This window comes from Onychostoma macrolepis, chromosome 23, assembly GCF_012432095.1.
Source record: "Onychostoma macrolepis isolate SWU-2019 chromosome 23, ASM1243209v1, whole genome shotgun sequence".
Classification (NCBI taxonomy): Eukaryota; Metazoa; Chordata; class Actinopteri; order Cypriniformes; family Cyprinidae; genus Onychostoma; species Onychostoma macrolepis.
The window spans coordinates 2,777,426-2,794,982 of record NC_081177.1 but is presented as its reverse complement, the minus strand read 5'-3'; the positions used below and the strand labels follow the sequence as shown (position 1 = coordinate 2,794,982).

Genomic DNA, 17,557 nt, shown 5'->3' with positions numbered 1-17,557 from the left:
TTTTAGTAGTTTTTTTTTGTTTGTTTTGTTTTTTGAATGTCTGTAAAGATTTTCAGTTTTATTTGTAGTAATTTTAGTGCTTTAAATTAAAATAAATTAAAATTAAATAAATTAATTAATTTTTTGCACTTAATTTTAAACTAAATGAATATTAGACATTAAATACATTTGTTGTTTTATTATCTTTTTTAAATATGTCTATATGTTTTTTTTTTCTTTCTTTTTTTTCCTTTTGGTTTTAGTTTTAGTCATTTTAGTACTTCAACTTAAACTAAATGAAAATTAGAAATGTGTAAGTTTGGTAGTTTATTAGTTCATTTTTGTGTCTTTGTTTTGTGTATTTTTATTGGAGAAAACTCTTGATTTTATGGCATTAAATTGCAATATCTCTGCCCATTGTCTTGTTGAATGGCATGCACCATCTCGCTTTCATGTTAGCATGTTAAATTCAACCAAAACTGTATTTTGTTTCCATATTCTACTTTTCCACATTCTAGTTTTCTGCATAATTCAAATGTAAAAATATCTGAAAATAATCAAGGCTTCACAGAATCCTCTAAAAAGTCAGCCCATTTCACCTTCTGAAACAATGAATACATGACAGAAATGAGGACGTGATTTTCTTGAGGATGAACAGGAAAGTCATTACACTTGGATGAACGACTGTGAAGATAAATATTAGTTTCTTTAGAATAATGTGTGCTAATGAATGGCTGTTAATCAGATGTTCATGTAAATCAGGCTGATTTGATGTTGATGTGACGTTCTTCACATGATCGATCTGCACTGGCTGCTTGATTTCTCTGCGTCAGATGAATGAACGCTGTCCTGTAACTCATTGTTGTATTTTTTTCTGCTAAGCGTTCACAGATGATTTGCTGATTTTGCTGCCGTGTCTTTCATTCTCAGCTCTTTCTTCCCGTCCCGTGTGTAAATGCTGTACATGACTGCAGACGCCTCATTAGAGCCTCATTCAGACACCACTTTAGTGTGTGGTTTTATAACCAACAGCCAAATGAGTGAAGCTTTTATAATGAGCACATTTAAAGCAGTCTAACGAGGGAATACCGTGGTACCAGAGCCATATTCACTATGCTCAAGAGTTTATTCTGACTGATTTGCAGATGTTAGATTAATGGTGAAGTGTTGAAGACTGTGAAATAACATGGATGGGCATCTGGGAAAGATGAAATGATCAGAACAAAAGCACTTGAAAACTCTCTCATATTTGAGGATTGCAGCTCTTCTCTGGACATTCATCAACTTCAACTGATGCATCCTGGGATGCTTTTAATTTTGCAATGCTTTTTTAATGCTTTTAATGATTTTGAAGGAGGAGCATGTGTGATTATTCATTCATTATGAGCAATTAATTATGCTTTCATCTGGTCCAACTCATACATAAACAAAAAAAAAGTTTCTACAGATATATTTATTCTATTTATACATTTTTTAAAATTATTTATTTATTTATTTATTTATTTTACTAAATGAAACTAAACTAAAGTAAATTATAGATGTTGCCTGGCCAACTGACTGAAATAAAATAATTAAAATAATTTGTTTCATTATTTTTTTATTTAATTTTTTATATGTCTAATTAGTTTAATTATTTTTCATTTTAGTATTTTTAGTACTTCAACATAAACCAAATCAAAATAAAAAAAGTTAGAAATTAGAAGTTAGAAATTAGAAAATTAGAACTAAATAAAAATAAAATAATTATATATATTTTAAAAATATGTCTATATATTAAATATGTATATATATAGTTCCTTTATTCATTTTTATTTCAGTTTTAGTCATTTTAAGACTTCAACTTATGAAATGAAAATGGGCAGCTAAATGAAACCAAATAAGTTTACATTTTGTTATATTTCATTAGTTTTGGGGATATCATTTTTATTTTAATAATTCCTTATATATATATACAGTATATATATATATATATATATATATATATATATATATATATTATAGTTTATATGGTTTTTATTTCAGTTTTAGTTTAAATAATTAGTACTTCCATGTAAATTGTGGCTTTGGCAACTAAATGATAATAATTGAAGAGTTCATTTGCAAAAACAGGTAACTCTGTTAAAAATGTTAAAAAATCATGTTTTATTTTATTTTTTGTCCTGCATTCCAATTAATATCAATCAAACTACAGTTTGGTTGTTTTGATTAAATAATAATAATAATAAAAAAAAATACAGCTAATTAACACAATAAAACATAACACAAAAAAAAAAAAAAAAAACATGATTTAAGAAAATTAATAAAAATGGGGTTATCTGTTTTTGCAAATAAACTCTTCAATTCTTTTTATAGTTTTAGTTTTACTGAACACTAATAACCCCAGCGTTTACATGGTGCTCCAGTGAACTTCAAAGAGTCCAGTGTTGTTTTCTAGTGTCTCTCTCAGTGTTTGTTCCTGTGAACATCACTGGATGTGTTTAACTGGCTCTGTCTCTGTGTTTGACGTAACACTCATAAACTCTTTCAGACGAATCCCAGACTCAGCGCTGTCCTTCATCAGCTCATGTTCTTTCCTCTTCTTTTATGTGTTTGTTCCCCACAATGAAAGCCTTGTCTTGGTTTAGGCACGTTAAAGCGTGTGAGGAAGTTTAATGTTGCGTCTGAGCGACATGCAAACCATTCCATCAGTTCAGCTTGTGTTTTATTTGTCATTGAACAGCAAATGTCATTATTATACAATTATAGCTTGGAGCTCGCGTTCTCTTTTTTTGTGCAATCATGCAATTCATGCTTGCTTACGCTTTTTGCAAGATGTTGTTATAGGAATTGTATTGAACAGTGTTTTGGATTCTTTACTGAGCTCTGATTGGCTGCTGCTTTGATTGACGTGTGTGCAGGGTCAGCGCGGTGATACCGGTCTGGAGGGGAGGGCGGGACTTCCTGGCCCGCGGGGAGAGCTTGGACTTCCTGGTGTCATCGGAGAGAGAGGGCCAGCGGGGTCAAAGGTCAAAAACCCTGAGTTCTTCCTTTAGTTTTTTATTTTTACTTTCATAAAGTATTATATATGTCAACATGTGCACTGTGCAGCACACACAGTATATACTACAGTATGCACCCTTGACCCTTGAGCTTTGACCTGTGCAGGGTGAGATGGGTTTGGCGGGTGACAGAGGACACGGGGGTGCTAAAGGCATGGAGGGGGCGATGGGAGACCAGGGCGTGAAAGGAGAGCAAGGTGCCAAAGGAGAGCCAGTGAGTGTCGTCATTTCTCCTGTCTGTATTTAATCAACCTCACATCATTTTAGGCAACACTTACTGAATGGTACCATGGTATTACCATGCTTTTCTGGAGATGTAAGTATACTATAGTGTATATACCATGAAAAGGTTATCATTGACTAAAACTATAAAAACAGTTTTGTTACTTGAAATTAAATAAACATTAACTAAAATTAAATATATACATATACACATATGTATATATATGTTTTTTTTTTTTTAACTATTTATTTTGGTTAGTTTCTGAAATTTCACATTTTTGTTTAGTTTAAGTACTCAAATAACTAAAACTGAAATAAAAATGTATAAAAAGCCATATAGACATATTAAAATAAATAAATGAATAAATAAATAAAAATGACAACAGTACACAAGAAAATTACTAAAACTACATTTAAAAGTACATAAAATTATTATAATAATTTTGTACAGAATTTTTAAAGTACATATTTTTCTGGTCATGCTAGAAAAAGCTTTTATGTATAAAATAATCTAAAATATTTAAATATATATATATATATATATATATATATATATATATATATATATATATATATATATTAAAAATACTAAAATAATTCACATCCCAAATGATAAGAAAAAATGCTTAATCAGAAATTTCAGACTTTTACATTATTTTGAAATTAATAAAAAAATATGTATGAATGTGCAAAATATATATATATATATATATATATATATCTTTCATTTAGTTTAACTGGTATTAAAATAACTAAAAATAAATTAATAATAATACAAAAACGTATATACATAGAAAAAATAAGAAAAAAGGAAAAAACTAAACTAAACAAAATTACTAAAGCTATAACTAAAATTAAAGTAAAAACAAAAAATAGAAACATTCAAAATATTAGCAAAAGCTATAATATTATCTCAGTGGTACTAAAATAACTCTGAATCTGATATCGTGTGATTTATTTATGTATTTTTCTACCATAAAAAAAATTGGCCGTCTGATTGCGTTCTTGTGACAGATGATCATAAATCCAGGTTTTGTTTTTTTCCTGGACTTGGTCTAAATGTCAGCGGGTCTCTTATGTAAGAGTTTGAGTGATTGTAAGCAGATCGTTGAGTAAACATGAAACAAACGAGCTGCTCCACTTTCTTACATAACTCAGGAAAAGACAATAAAGGCCAAGAGCTAGCAGGAATTCCAAGCGTCCGGAGCGGGAATATCGTCTTACAGGCCGCGGGTGGATGAATGAACGGGTGCGACTGTGGATGTTGACTTAAATAATGTCCTCTTGAAGACGAAAGTGATCCGTGCCGTCAGTGAAATCATGTCAGGAAGCAGTGACAGGATCTGACAGAAGGAAGAGGGAGAAGGGAACAGGAAGTTGTTGTAGTCTGGATAGTTACCCGGTTTTCTGTTTTTTCCCGCAGGGTGAGGTGGGAGACGCAGGCATGCTGGGACTCCAGGGCTTTCCGGGACCCAAGGTTAGTGTTCAGCATTAAACCGCATTAGAGCAGAGCGGCGGAGATGTGTTCGGACGGGTCACTAACCGAGATCACAAGAGTCACTCAAACACACAACAGTTCACTCCTGCAACAGATCATGTTCATTAATCAGGAACATTACAATTTTATTTTATTTTATTTTATTTAGAATATATTTTAATTACTTATTGTAATGAATGGATTTACAGGTGCTGGTCATATAATTAGAATATCATCAAAAAGTTGATTTATTTCACTAATTCCATTCAAAAAGTGAAACTTGTATATTATATTCTTTCATTACACACAGACTGATATATTTCAAATGTTTATTTCTTTTAATTTTGATGATTATAACTGACAACTAAGGAAAATCCTAAATTCAGTATCTAAAAAATTAGAATATTTACATTTGAGTTTGAATAAATGACCATCCCTACAGTATAAATTCCGGGTATCTCTTGTTCTTTGAAACCACAATAATGGAGAAGACTGCTGACTTGGCAATGATCCAGAAGACGAACATTGACGCCCTCCACAAAGAGGGTAAGTCACAGAGGGTCATTACTGAAAGGTGTGGCTGTTTACAGAGTGCTGTATCAAAGCATATTAAATGCAAAGTTGACTGGAAGGAAGAAATTGGGTAGGAAAAGGTGCACAAGCAACAGGGATGACCGCAAGCTTGAGAATACAGTCAAGCAAAGCTGATTCAAACACTTGTGAGAGCTTCACAAGGAGAGAACTGAAGCTGGAGTCAGTGCATCAAGAGTCACCACGCTCAGGCGTCTTCAGGAAAAGGGCTACCAAGCCACTTCTGAACCAGAGACAACGTCAGAAGCATCTTACCTGGGCTGTGGAGAAAAAGAACTGGACTGTTGCTCAGTGGTCCAAAGTCCTCTTTTCAGATGAAAGTAAATTTTGCATTTCATTTGGAAATCAAGGTCCCAGAGTCTGAAGGAAGAGTGGAGAGGCACAGAATCCATGTTGCTTGAAGTCCAGTGTGAAGTTTCCACAGTCAGTGATGATTTGGGCTGCCATGTCATCTGCTGGTGTTGGTCCACTGTGTTTTCTGATGTCCACAGTCAACACAGCCATCTACCAGGAAATTTTAGAGCACTTCATGCTTCCTGCTGCTGACCAACTTTATGGAGATGCAGATTTAATTTTCCAGCAGGACTTGGCACCTGCACACACTGCCAAAGCAACCAGTATCTGGTTTAAGGACCATGGTATCCCTGTTCTTAATTGGCCAGCAAACTCGCCTGACTTTAACCCCATAGAAAATCTGTGGGGTATTGTGAAGAGGAAGATGAGAGACACCAGACCCAACAATGCAGATGAGCTGAAGGCCACTATCAGAGCAACCTGGGCTCTCATAACACCTGAGCAGTGCCACAGACTGATCGACTCCATGCCACGCCGCATTGCTGCAGTAATTCAGGCAAAAGCAGCCCCAACTAAGTATTGAGTGCTGTACATGCTCATACTTTTCATTTTCATACTTTTCAGTTGACCAAGATTTCTAAAAATCCTTTCTTTGTATTGGTCTTAAGTAATATTCTAATTTTCTGAGATACTGAATTTGGGATTTTCCTTAGTTGTCAGTTATAATCATCAAAATTAAAAGAAATAAACATTTGAAATATATCAGTCTGTGTGTAATGAATGAATATAATATACAAGTTTCACTTTTTGAATGGAATTAGTGAAATAAATCAACTTTTTGATGATATTCTAATTATATGACCAGCACCTGTATTTATCTATTAGTTAAAATGTATTTATTATTTATTTTAATTTAATTTAAATTAAGTTAAGTGAATTTTTTCATTTCATACCTTATTTAATCTGTCTATCTACACTTACATATCTATCTATGTAGCTTAAAAATGTATATGAAATTGAATTTCAATTATATAATAGAATTTCAATTGTATTTTAACTATTTAATTTCATTTATTTATTGATCTGTGTATTACTTAAAATGCATTTATTTTTTCATTCAATTTAAATTAATTTAATTTGTCTTTTTTGTCTATCTACACATAAATATTGAACACATTAGCTTAAAAATGTATTTAAATGATTTAACATAATTTAAATTATATTTTAATTATTTAATTTCATTTATTAATTAAAATGTATTATTTAAATTATTTCATGATTTTTTTTCATTTTATTAACATTTTCTATCGACACAAATATTAGAAGTAAGTATAAGTCATATAAGTATATATATCATTTAATATAATTTTAACGATTTCATTGATTTATTTATCTATCGTTTACTTAAAATGTATTTATTATTTAAATTATTTCATTAATTTAATCTACTAACATAAATATTAATCTACACACAAATATATAATCATAATCTTTTTTTTTTCTCATCATAGCAAATTGCAAATCATTAATGTAGTATATGAATTGTTGTTTGTTACTTCCATGAGTATTATTTCCATTAACAAAATGACTCCAGAATGTTTAATATTCAGGTATGCTTCACAAGTTCACAAACTCAAGACACACTTCATACGGTCAAAATAACCAATCGACCTTTCAGCCAACCACTGAAAATGGTTATTAAATGCATCATTTTCTGTATGTTTCAGGGTCCAAACGGAGATTTGGGGTTCACTGGTATTCCTGGACTCAAAGGGCCGGCGGGAGTTCTGGTCAGTCTCTTCATCTTCTGAGGAAATCAGTGTGAATGTAAACGTCTGTTGTCATCTAATGCGTCTCAATGGTGTGTCTGTGTGTGTGTGTTTCAGGGTTTCTCTGGTCCTGTAGGTCCGGTGGGTATGATCGGTCCGGTGGGGAAGCCTGTAAGTATTCTGAGGCTTTATTTGTGTCTATGACCTCACAATAGTGCCTGATGAATGTCAAATAAAGGATGTGCTTGATGCTTTCTCAGGGTGCCAGGGGACACAAAGGAAGCCGTGGAGAGATGGTAAGATATGCTCGTCATAAATCAGCACTGTTTAGTCTGCTGCCAGATCACAAATCTCTTCATCATCATCATCTCATAATGAAATATCCGCTTGTTCTTGTGTAACGGTTGTGTAACAGCGTCTGTATAAACTGCTCACACAGAACAGTGAGGATAAACAATCTCACTTCATCTCAGATTGCAGTACCTGTGGGGGCCTGTGGGGGCGCCAGCGCTCCATCACACATCAGCTGTGCTTTTGTCACTGATATACTCTTATAGTTTTATGTTGTGTTTTTGGAAGTACAGAATTCATAAGCGTAAGGTTGTAGACTCAGGATTTCCAATCCAGAAAGCTCATTATACTCATTAAACTGGACGACTGAAGCGCTAGTTTGTATAAATGTTTTAGAGAAACGAGTGAATGTCAATTTTTGATGATCTCTTTCTACAGGGGCCTCAGGGGCCGCAGGGCAGTCCAGGGCCACAGGTACATACACACAGACAAATGATAAAGATAATCATGTTTAATGTTGATTCTGTATTAATCAGAATATTTACTTTTTAACATTGATTCAAGCCTAAGCATAGCATTATATAATTTGGCTACAGACATGCATTAGGGTTCGTTTATCATATGATAAAATATGAATGTTGTTTATATTCTGTGTTGTTTGACAGGGGCCTCCAGGTTTACCCGGCCCGTCGGTAAGACTCAAACCCGTCATCTGACTCACTGTAATTGTGTAATTGCACTCATTAAACATTTACACGTGTCATTATTTACATTCATTCATTTGGCAGACAAGTCTTGTTTTCCTGTGCAAATATCGAAACATTTTTAAATCAAGATTTACTTGAGAAACAAAATGACTTTAGATATTAAGTCTTGTTCACTAAAAAAAAAATCTCAAAATGAAGTAACTTTATCATTACAACAAGAAAAATATCTGCCAATGGAGCATGAAAAACGGCAGACATTTTTTCTTGATTTAAACATAAAGTCACTAAATTATGATCCATTTTTTTCCGACAACAAGACTGGTTATCTTATGTAAGTTTGCTTTAAAGCAATAGTTCACCCAAAAATGAAAATTTGCCAAGGATTTACACACCCTCAGGCCATCCAAGATGCAGATGAGTTTGTTTCTTCATCAGATTTGGAGAAATGTAGCATTGCATCAGTGTCTCAGCAATGGATGCTCTGCAGTGTATGGGTGCCGCCAGAATGAGAGTCCAAACAGCTGATAAACACATCACAATAATCCACACCACTCCAGTCCATCAGTTAACATCTGGAGAAGACAAAAGATGAAACAAATCCATCATTAACATGTTTTTAACTAATATGAGTCCATAATAACACTTCCTCCAGTGAGAAAGTGTTCTGGTGTGAATCAGGAGAGAAATCTGCAGATCAAGCAGCGTTTACAAGCCAAAACAGCTCTAAACAAATATGTGGCTGGATTTTGATGTGAGAGACAACAGGAGATGCACTTTTACACTAGTATTTTAGCTGGAAGTTAAGGTTTGTTAATGGTTAAGTTAATAACACTCTTAATGATGGATTTGTTTGTACAATCATGCACCTTTTGTCTTCTCGAGATGTTAACTGATGGACTGGAGTGGTGTGGATTATTGTGATGTTTTTATCAGCTGTTTGGACTCTCGTTCTGACGGCACCCATTCACATCCATTGGAGAGCGAGTGATGGAATCATCTTAAATAAACCTGATTTTTTGTCGTCTTCAAGGACACACACTACTGAAATAGAAAAGATGCACTCGAAGGTTTCTGGAAGGTTCTTTGAGGATGTTTCTTCATCCTCATTTTTTCTTGTCTGACAGATACGCATCGATATGGACGTTCACGAGCTGATCAAGTCCAGTGCACATCTAGAGCTGGAGGTGAAGACTTTTAGATTGCTTTCTGAAATGTGCACTAATGAAGAACAACCAAAACACTTTTACTTTATTGTTGCGGTTTTTGTTCTTGTTTTCGCTGTTCTCAGAGTTATCAGAACACAGACACGTCTCTGTCGGAGCAGAGCGCTGAGATCTTCAGGACGCTGCAGTATCTGAGCAGCGTCATCGACAGCATGAAAACACCGCTGGGAACGAGAGAAAACCCGGCCCGCTTCTGCAGAGACCTGCTGGACTGCCGACACAAGATGAGCGACGGTGAGATCCACACCTGCTTAAACCAATCATGACCTCTCTGACTCCAAGCAGTGTTATTTGAGTAGCATTCAGATAGTAGTGTAGCTTTATTAATACTTTCAGTTAGATTTTATTTTTAGATTTTGATTTCATTTTAATTTTAGTTAATATTTTTGTAAATTTGTTGCGTTTTTTTGTCTTTTTTATTCGCTTTTTTAAAATATATCTACGTAGTTTTTATTAAAATTTTATTAAAATCAAATTAAATGAAAAGGAGAAATGTTGCATTGGAAACTAGCTGAAATAAATCAAGTTTTATTTTTAAGTTAATGCTTATTTTTTAAGTAACAGATTTTTTTATGGTTTTAGTTAATGATAATAACCCTGACTTAAAGGCACCCTTTATATTTGCAGTATTTAGCAGTAAAGACAAAGTGGCTTGTTTTAAAACTTTTTTTATTAAGAGAATCTGGGAGTATTTATATATTCAGTTAATTAACCAGGATTCATTTCATGGTCCAAAAGTTTCAAGAAATATATGTCCTTCCATGAAAATAGTTATTAAGTGGGGGTGTGTTCTTTTAGCCTTTTAATTTAGATTAAACTTAGATTATACCGTTCAAATGTTTTGAATAATTAAGATCTTTAAATATTTTATAAATAAGTCTATTCTGCTCACCGAGGCTGCATTTATTTGATCAAAAATCCAGTAAAAATTGTACATTTGTGAAATATTATTGCCATTTAAAATAACTGTTTTCTATGTGAATATCTGTTAAAATATAATTTATTTCTGTGATGTGCAGCTGTATTTTCAGCATCATTACTGCAGTCTTCAGTGTCACATGATCTTCAGAAATCATTCTAATATGCCGATTTACTGCTCAAGAAACATTGCTGATTATTATCAATGTTGAAAACAGTTGTGCTGCTTCAGATTTTTGTGAAAACCAAAATATGCAATATTCCAGACTTTCGACTTGTAGTGTAATAATAATAATAATAATAATAATAATAATAATGTATTATTTTAAATACTTTTCAATCATCTTGCGGTCACTTGGTTGAAAACCGCTGCATTAAATCACTCACTGATTTCTTTCTACAGCTCACTGATTGAGTGTTTTATCATATCTGTGTTGATCAGGATTGTTCTGGATCGATCCAAATGTGGGCTGCACGTCTGACGCCATCCAGGTGTTCTGTAACTTCACCGCAGGAGGACAGACGTGCTTAAACCCCGCTACAACGGATAAGGTACTGTGATATACATACTACCATTGCTATTACTGTACATACTGTCCAGCTGATACATGCATATAAACACATACGAGAAGCAGGGTTACTCTCTTTAACCTAGAGTTATTATAGTTAACTAAAACTTAAACTAAAACTAAGATTAAAACCATCAAAAAACCTTTCATTTCAACTAGTTGCCAAAGTAAAATGTCTCATTTTAATGTAGTTTGTACTAAAATAACAACATTTAAATAAAAATCATACAGACATATATATATATATATATATATATATATATATATATATATAAACTACTACAAACACATAACAAAATTACTAAAACTTTCAAAGAAAAAAGAAAACTGGAAATATAATAGTCTCTCAATGTTACTAAATTAAAACCATCACAACTAAGACTAAAAAAAAATCATTACTTGAAATAAAATAAACATTAACTGAAATACAATATATAAATAATAAAGTTTAGTTCATGTTTATTTTATTTCAAGTAATGATTTTAACTTAAAAAGAAAACTGATAAAAATGACAAAAACTAAATTAATTAACTTGAACTTAAACTATAACTGAAATAAAATTAATTAATTATTAGAATTATAGAATTAATTTAATTAATTCTATATAGGCATATATAAAAACAAAAACTACTGAAAATAACAAAAACACATAACAAAATTGCTAAGACTTTAACTAAAATTAGAATTATTCAAAAAATACTTTTTAATGAAATAAACATTACTGAAATAAATTATATAAAAAAACAATGTGTATCAATTAGTTGCCAAGGCAACATTTCTCTCTTTCATTTAGTTAAGTTGAAGTACTAAAATAACTAGATATATTTAAAACAAAAACGAATAAAAATGTTTTGAATATGTTTTGTCATTTGTCCAACAGTCCAAAACAAAAATTATTTTAGTCTCTCATTCCAAAAAAGTGCACAAATTTGAACTGAAATTAAAATGAAAAGAGAAAATATTAAAATGCAATATTAAAATGACACTGTGAGAATCAATTAAAATGGTTTATTTTGTAAAGCCGCTCTGTGAAGATATTGAGTGCTTATGATGAACTCACACATTTTATTTGGTAATTCTGCACATTTAATGGCATTATTTCCGTGAAGCTTTGGTTAACCCTGCTGAGATTTTACTGTAAAAATGAGTCCAGATGTATGACACACTGAACATGACTGTGCAGACAGGATTCGACGGGTTCATGCAATCACGGACAAACTAAAGAGAAAATAAATGAGAAGCATTTGATGTCAAGCTGCGATATCACATTTCCTCTGAAAGGCGAATCTGATTTGAATTAATAGCTGATTTCCTGTAAGCCTGATCGTTTGTCAGCTTCAGCCATAAACACACAGTTGCCAAAACGCAGAAATGTTGATTATCTAAACAGTTTAAGAAGCTGGATGTTTGACTTCACAGGCCGCGTTTGATGTCGGGAAAGTCCAGATGAAGTTCTTACACTTGCTGAGCATCACGGCGACCCAGACTGTTTCCCTCCACTGCTTCAGTGACCCGGCGACAGTTGCCATGGAGACGCCTCGAGCCCTGCGTTTCCGGGGTTGGAGCGGCCAGGTGTTCAAGGAAAACTCGTCTCTGAGTCCACACGTGGTTCTGGACGACTGTGAGGTGAGCGGAGTCTGAGTTAAAGGGATAGTTCACCCAAAAATTTAAATGTCACCAGTGAGCTTTTAGCTGAAACTGTGGTCCTTGGTGATTCATAAAATGCAAGTCAATGGCTACCGGCACTTTGAGAGTCAAAAAAGCACACACAGACGACACAAAATTAACATCCATGGCTCCTGACAATATATTGAGGTCTTATGAAGCAAAACAATCAGTCTGTGCAAGAACATGAACATTATTTACAACATTATTACCTGTAATCCAGAGCCTCAAGTAAACGATCCGGAGTGAATCATTCTTTGGTTCGAGAACGAATCATTCTTTTGAACTGGTTCTTTTTCTAAATCAGACTGAAACAACTGAAACAGTTTGCGGCTCGAGCCGCACAGATCTACAAGTTACTCAATCAAACTCACTTTCAGACGCCTGACAGTCACTGCGACTCGAAATGAGCCAAAATAGCGGCAAATCTGATCCTATGATGTAATGAACTGATTCAGCGCTCCAATTGCTCCAACAGTCGCTGAACTGAGGAAACTGTTCAACTCCAGCTGAAGACTGATGAGCCACTGATATGCGCATGTTTTTATGATTTCTCACTGTTTATGTAAAAAGGTGAGCTGATGAAGACTAGTTTATTCACTTCATCTGATTTAGGCACTTAAAACATCCTTGTTTCACATCATTATTGGATGCTTTAATACTATAATCGCATATGTTACATCATTTTGTGATTACGTAAACAAACTAGTGAATTGAACCAGTTCATTGAAGGGATAGTTCACCCAAAGTTGAAAATTCTGTCATTAATTACTCACCCTCATGTCGTTCCAAACGCGTAAGACCTTCGTTCATCTTCGGAACACAATTTAAGATATTTTTGATGAAATCTGAGAGCTTTCTGACCCTGCATAGACAGCAAGGGTCCTACCACATTCAAGGTCCAGAAAGGTACCAAGAACATCAACAAAATAGTCCATGTGACATCAGTGGTTCAACCTTAATTTTATGAAGCTACGAGAATACTATTTGTGCGCAAAACCCCCCCACAAATAACGACTTTATTCAGCAATTCTTCTCCCCTGAGCAACTTCTACCGCCATTATGGAAATATGGAGAGTACCACAATGTTAATTTTAAAGGATTTATGTCTAAAAAAAATAGTGTTTATAACGCTTGTATTTTCTTTTTTAATTTACCGGTATATTACATTATTTCTGAATGTACACTCAAGAAAATTTTCAGATTTTTGTACTTTAAAATTTAAAATTTACATCCATTTGCATTGCACAGTTTTACCAAAAACAACTTAATAAACCCAATGTGATTCATGTTTATTGGTCATAAATAAATGAAACAGGTCAGATTTCTGTAATAGTACTAATCAACTGAATACACACAATAACCAGCTTTATATATTTATCAATAAAACAAATTTGTTTCAATCTCATACATTTTAGAGCTCTCATTAAATATTGCTTGTTCCACAGCTAGTCATATTTTGCCATGTTCACACTTTTTAACTGAATAAATGTAATTGTTTTCACAATGCATAGATTTATGCTGGTTATAATAAATGCATTTTGAAAATCTGATTATTTCAATCAAATCACATAGATGCATATGGTTAATAACAAACTATGCCATGATTTTTTGAGTGCAGAAATCTTACCAATTTAATTTATGCATGACTGACAAATATGAATCACAAGTTTAATAGTTTGTTAAAACTGTGTAATAAATGTATGTTAATTTTACAAGCTATTCATATACATACATTTTAAATTCAGGCCAAATATTTTTTGGGGTATAATACAAAAAAAATGGATTTATCTATATTTTTTTTCTATTAACTGCAATTTTGACCCAGGGTAACCTACTTTCCAGAAAATGTATCTAGATGTTTGCCTGTTTTTCTGAACAGATCCGTGATGGCAGCTGGCATCAGTCACGATTCCTGTTTCAAACCCAGGTCACTCAGCAGCTTCCCATCGTGGACATTCAAGGTCTCCATCCCTCAAGTCCAGGAGACCAGCGGCACGTGGAAGTGGGTCCTGTTTGCTTCCTGTGAAATCACTGAAGGACTTGAAACGGTCCTGATCCTTAAATCAGACCAGTGGCGATCTGAGCGATGGCAGCGATCCTGGGACGTCTCTAAAACCCTCCCGAAGAACAAGCGCGTCTCCAGCCCGAGTGCAAAGTCCTTGCGGATTGTGCATTCGATCTCGAATCATTGCTAGATAAACTGTCAGACGAGGTTGATTTTGTTAGCAAACTATGAAAAGGCCGACCTGGACTCTTTAGACGGTGCTCTACCTCTTTCACGTACAGGTGCTTGCGTTCAGGTGCATCCGGCCCAAAACAAGCTCTGCGAAAGTACACGAATGCAAACTTCGTTTGGTGCATCATTGTGTTTTGCAATTTGTCTTCTACAGTCAATTTTTCTTTTAAATCAAGGTGGAGGTGCAGTTTAAAGGCAGTCTTGCTAAGCAAGTTAGATAAATTTAGTTAATCCATAGACGATTTTTATAAGAACACTACCTATGTTTCCCTTCACGTGTTTTTAAAGGAAATTTGGAGTATTGCATAAAAATGCTGGATAGAAACACCAATAAGTGCATAAAATCTTTAAAAATTGGGGCATCATATAAAAAACACTTCATGGAAGTGTCTAGATGTGCATAAATTCTTTAACATTTTGATGGAAATGCCAATAAGTGCATTGAATCTTAAATAAATTGGGGTGTCACATAAAAAACGCAGAATTAAAATGCCAAGGAGCGCATAACATTTTTAAAATTGGGGTATCACATAAAAATAATAATAAAAAAAAAAAACGCCAGATGGAAAAGTCTAAAAAAAAAAAGAAAATCTGAAAATTTTGGGGAATGACAAAAAAATCTTGATGGAAATGCCAAGAAGTCCATGAATTCGTAAAAACATTGGGGTTTTGCATAAAAGCACTGGCTGGAAATGACAAAAAATGTGTAAAATGTTAAAAGAAACTGGGGTTTCACACAAAAAAAAATGCTGGATAGAAATGCCAAGAAGCACATAAAATCTTAAAAAATTGGGTATTACATAAAAAAATGAAAAAAATTGGGGGATCACATTAACAACATGAAACAAATTGGGTATCGTATAAAAATGCTGGATGGAAACTCCAAGAAGTGCATATAAATCTTAAAATGCTCAGAAAAATGTATTGAGGGGGCTACTTTATTGTTCGGTAAGAAAACATACACATAAACTACGATGGAAACACATTTACCGCAACTTTTTATTATTTTATTACTGATACTTTGCGCCAGTTTCCCAGGAAGTGAAGATTTTGTTTGCTTGACCTTACGGCATAGAAACATCATTTTATTCACAAATGTTTCATGCGATATTTGAATTTTTTTGCAAGTTTTAGATGGAAACAGCTACAGACCGAGACATTTGAAGGAATCACTTTGAGCACCTCAGAAACACAAGGATGCATAATTTTATGTAGGCTACATCAGTCAGTCGTTTGCATTGGTGTATTTGCGTGCAGTATGTTTCTGGCCGTAAGTTGTTTGTTTGTGCTGGCTTTTTCTGTTGTACTTTTGCATTTGGTCATTTCGATCACAACAAAATGCCTAATTTATATGAACAGTGTGTTGATAAGTTATGTTACACATCGGCGTAATATACTTTATACGTTAAGGAGAAAGTTCGCTCGTGACCCTTAAAGAGACGCCACGAGTATCTCACATACATGAAATGGAAGAACAAGGATACTTGATGGGATTTTTTTGTGACATTGTTATTTGAAACCATTTTAAATGTTCCCAGGTGATAACAATATGTGAATTTACATACTTTACAAGAAATCTTTTGAGATATTCGTGACTTCTCTGTCATATGGAAGCCGTTTCTGTCACCGAATAAAAAAAAATAAATAAAAAAAAGTTTATGTCCGTAATTCTGAGTTTATATCTTGCAATTCTGACTTTGTTCTCTAAATTGTGAGATAAAAAGTCACAATTACTGCAAGTCTGTGGTGGAAATGTGCTTCCATAAGGTCAGGGTCAGTCGACTTCTCCGTGGTGCTGCCGTATTCAGCGTTAGCAATGAGTTAGTCCTTTTTTATTTTCCCCTTATGTATATTTGGACATTATATGTTTGTTTATTTATGTTATCTTTTTATTTCTCCAAAAATACTGTACTCCAATAAATTATATCTCTCAGAGATCTCTCTGGTCACTCACCATTTAGTTCAAAATCTTATTTATGTCAAATTTGTATTTGTATATAAACACAAATAGGGAGTATATGTTGTGTTCTGGCAGCTGCGATTGGCCAGATTCAGATCACATGATCACACACAGGAAGTGTAACACCTGTTAACTTATGATTACAGTATCAAAATTGTCACTTAATGTGCCTACAGAAACAAACAAAACAAAGACGAAAAATGTAAATATTTAATATTTTGACATTAAATAAAATGTATGATTTAATCCCAATGTTCTCATGAGTTATTTAATTCTATGAATAAAAATGGCCTTTTTGTCATGGTGTCTGTCTACATATAACCAATCCTATTTTCCTTTAAAACACTTGAACCTCTAACATTATTTGTTTTCTAACTGCTTTTTTTTTTTTCTTTAAAAGGTCTTCTAACACTAGTTCCCTATTCTTTTTCTATTCTATCTACTTGTTTTCTTTTTATTATATATATATATATATAATAATAGTGTACTGCGTTAGGCTAACAGACTTGTAACAGCACTTACATATCGTTGCTCTTTTGTTGGTTTTGATTGCTTCTGTTGTCCTCATTTGTAAGTCGCTTTGGATAAAAGCATCTGCTAAATGTATATGTAATG

At 33.4% G+C, this 17,557-nt stretch overlaps 1 protein-coding gene across 2 annotated transcripts in view; it reads left to right on the top strand.

Annotated features, from left to right (window-relative positions):
* The window catches only part of LOC131532663 (collagen alpha-1(XXIV) chain-like), a 109,321-nt gene extending 92,133 nt beyond the window's left edge, over positions 1–17,188 (top strand). Inside the window, exons 48-60 of one of the 2 annotated variants that reach the window (XM_058764506.1) lie at positions 2,877–2,984; positions 3,124–3,231; positions 4,663–4,716; positions 7,329–7,391; positions 7,488–7,541; positions 7,631–7,666; positions 8,100–8,135; positions 8,327–8,353; positions 9,493–9,552; positions 9,657–9,825; positions 10,952–11,061; positions 12,498–12,704; positions 14,626–17,188. In XM_058764506.1, coding sequence (XP_058620489.1) covers positions 2,877–2,984; positions 3,124–3,231; positions 4,663–4,716; positions 7,329–7,391; positions 7,488–7,541; positions 7,631–7,666; positions 8,100–8,135; positions 8,327–8,353; positions 9,493–9,552; positions 9,657–9,825; positions 10,952–11,061; positions 12,498–12,704; positions 14,626–14,772 — 1,179 coding nt within the window. In that variant the 3' untranslated portion in view covers positions 14,773–17,188. Of the gene's footprint in view, positions 1–2,876; positions 2,985–3,123; positions 3,232–4,662; positions 4,717–7,328; positions 7,392–7,487; positions 7,542–7,630; positions 7,667–8,099; positions 8,136–8,326; positions 8,384–9,492; positions 9,553–9,656; positions 9,826–10,951; positions 11,062–12,497; positions 12,705–14,625 lie in introns of those variants that run through there. The other variant, XR_009268939.1, reaches the window with a different exon arrangement.
* The last annotated feature ends 369 nt before the right edge of the window (positions 17,189–17,557 follow it).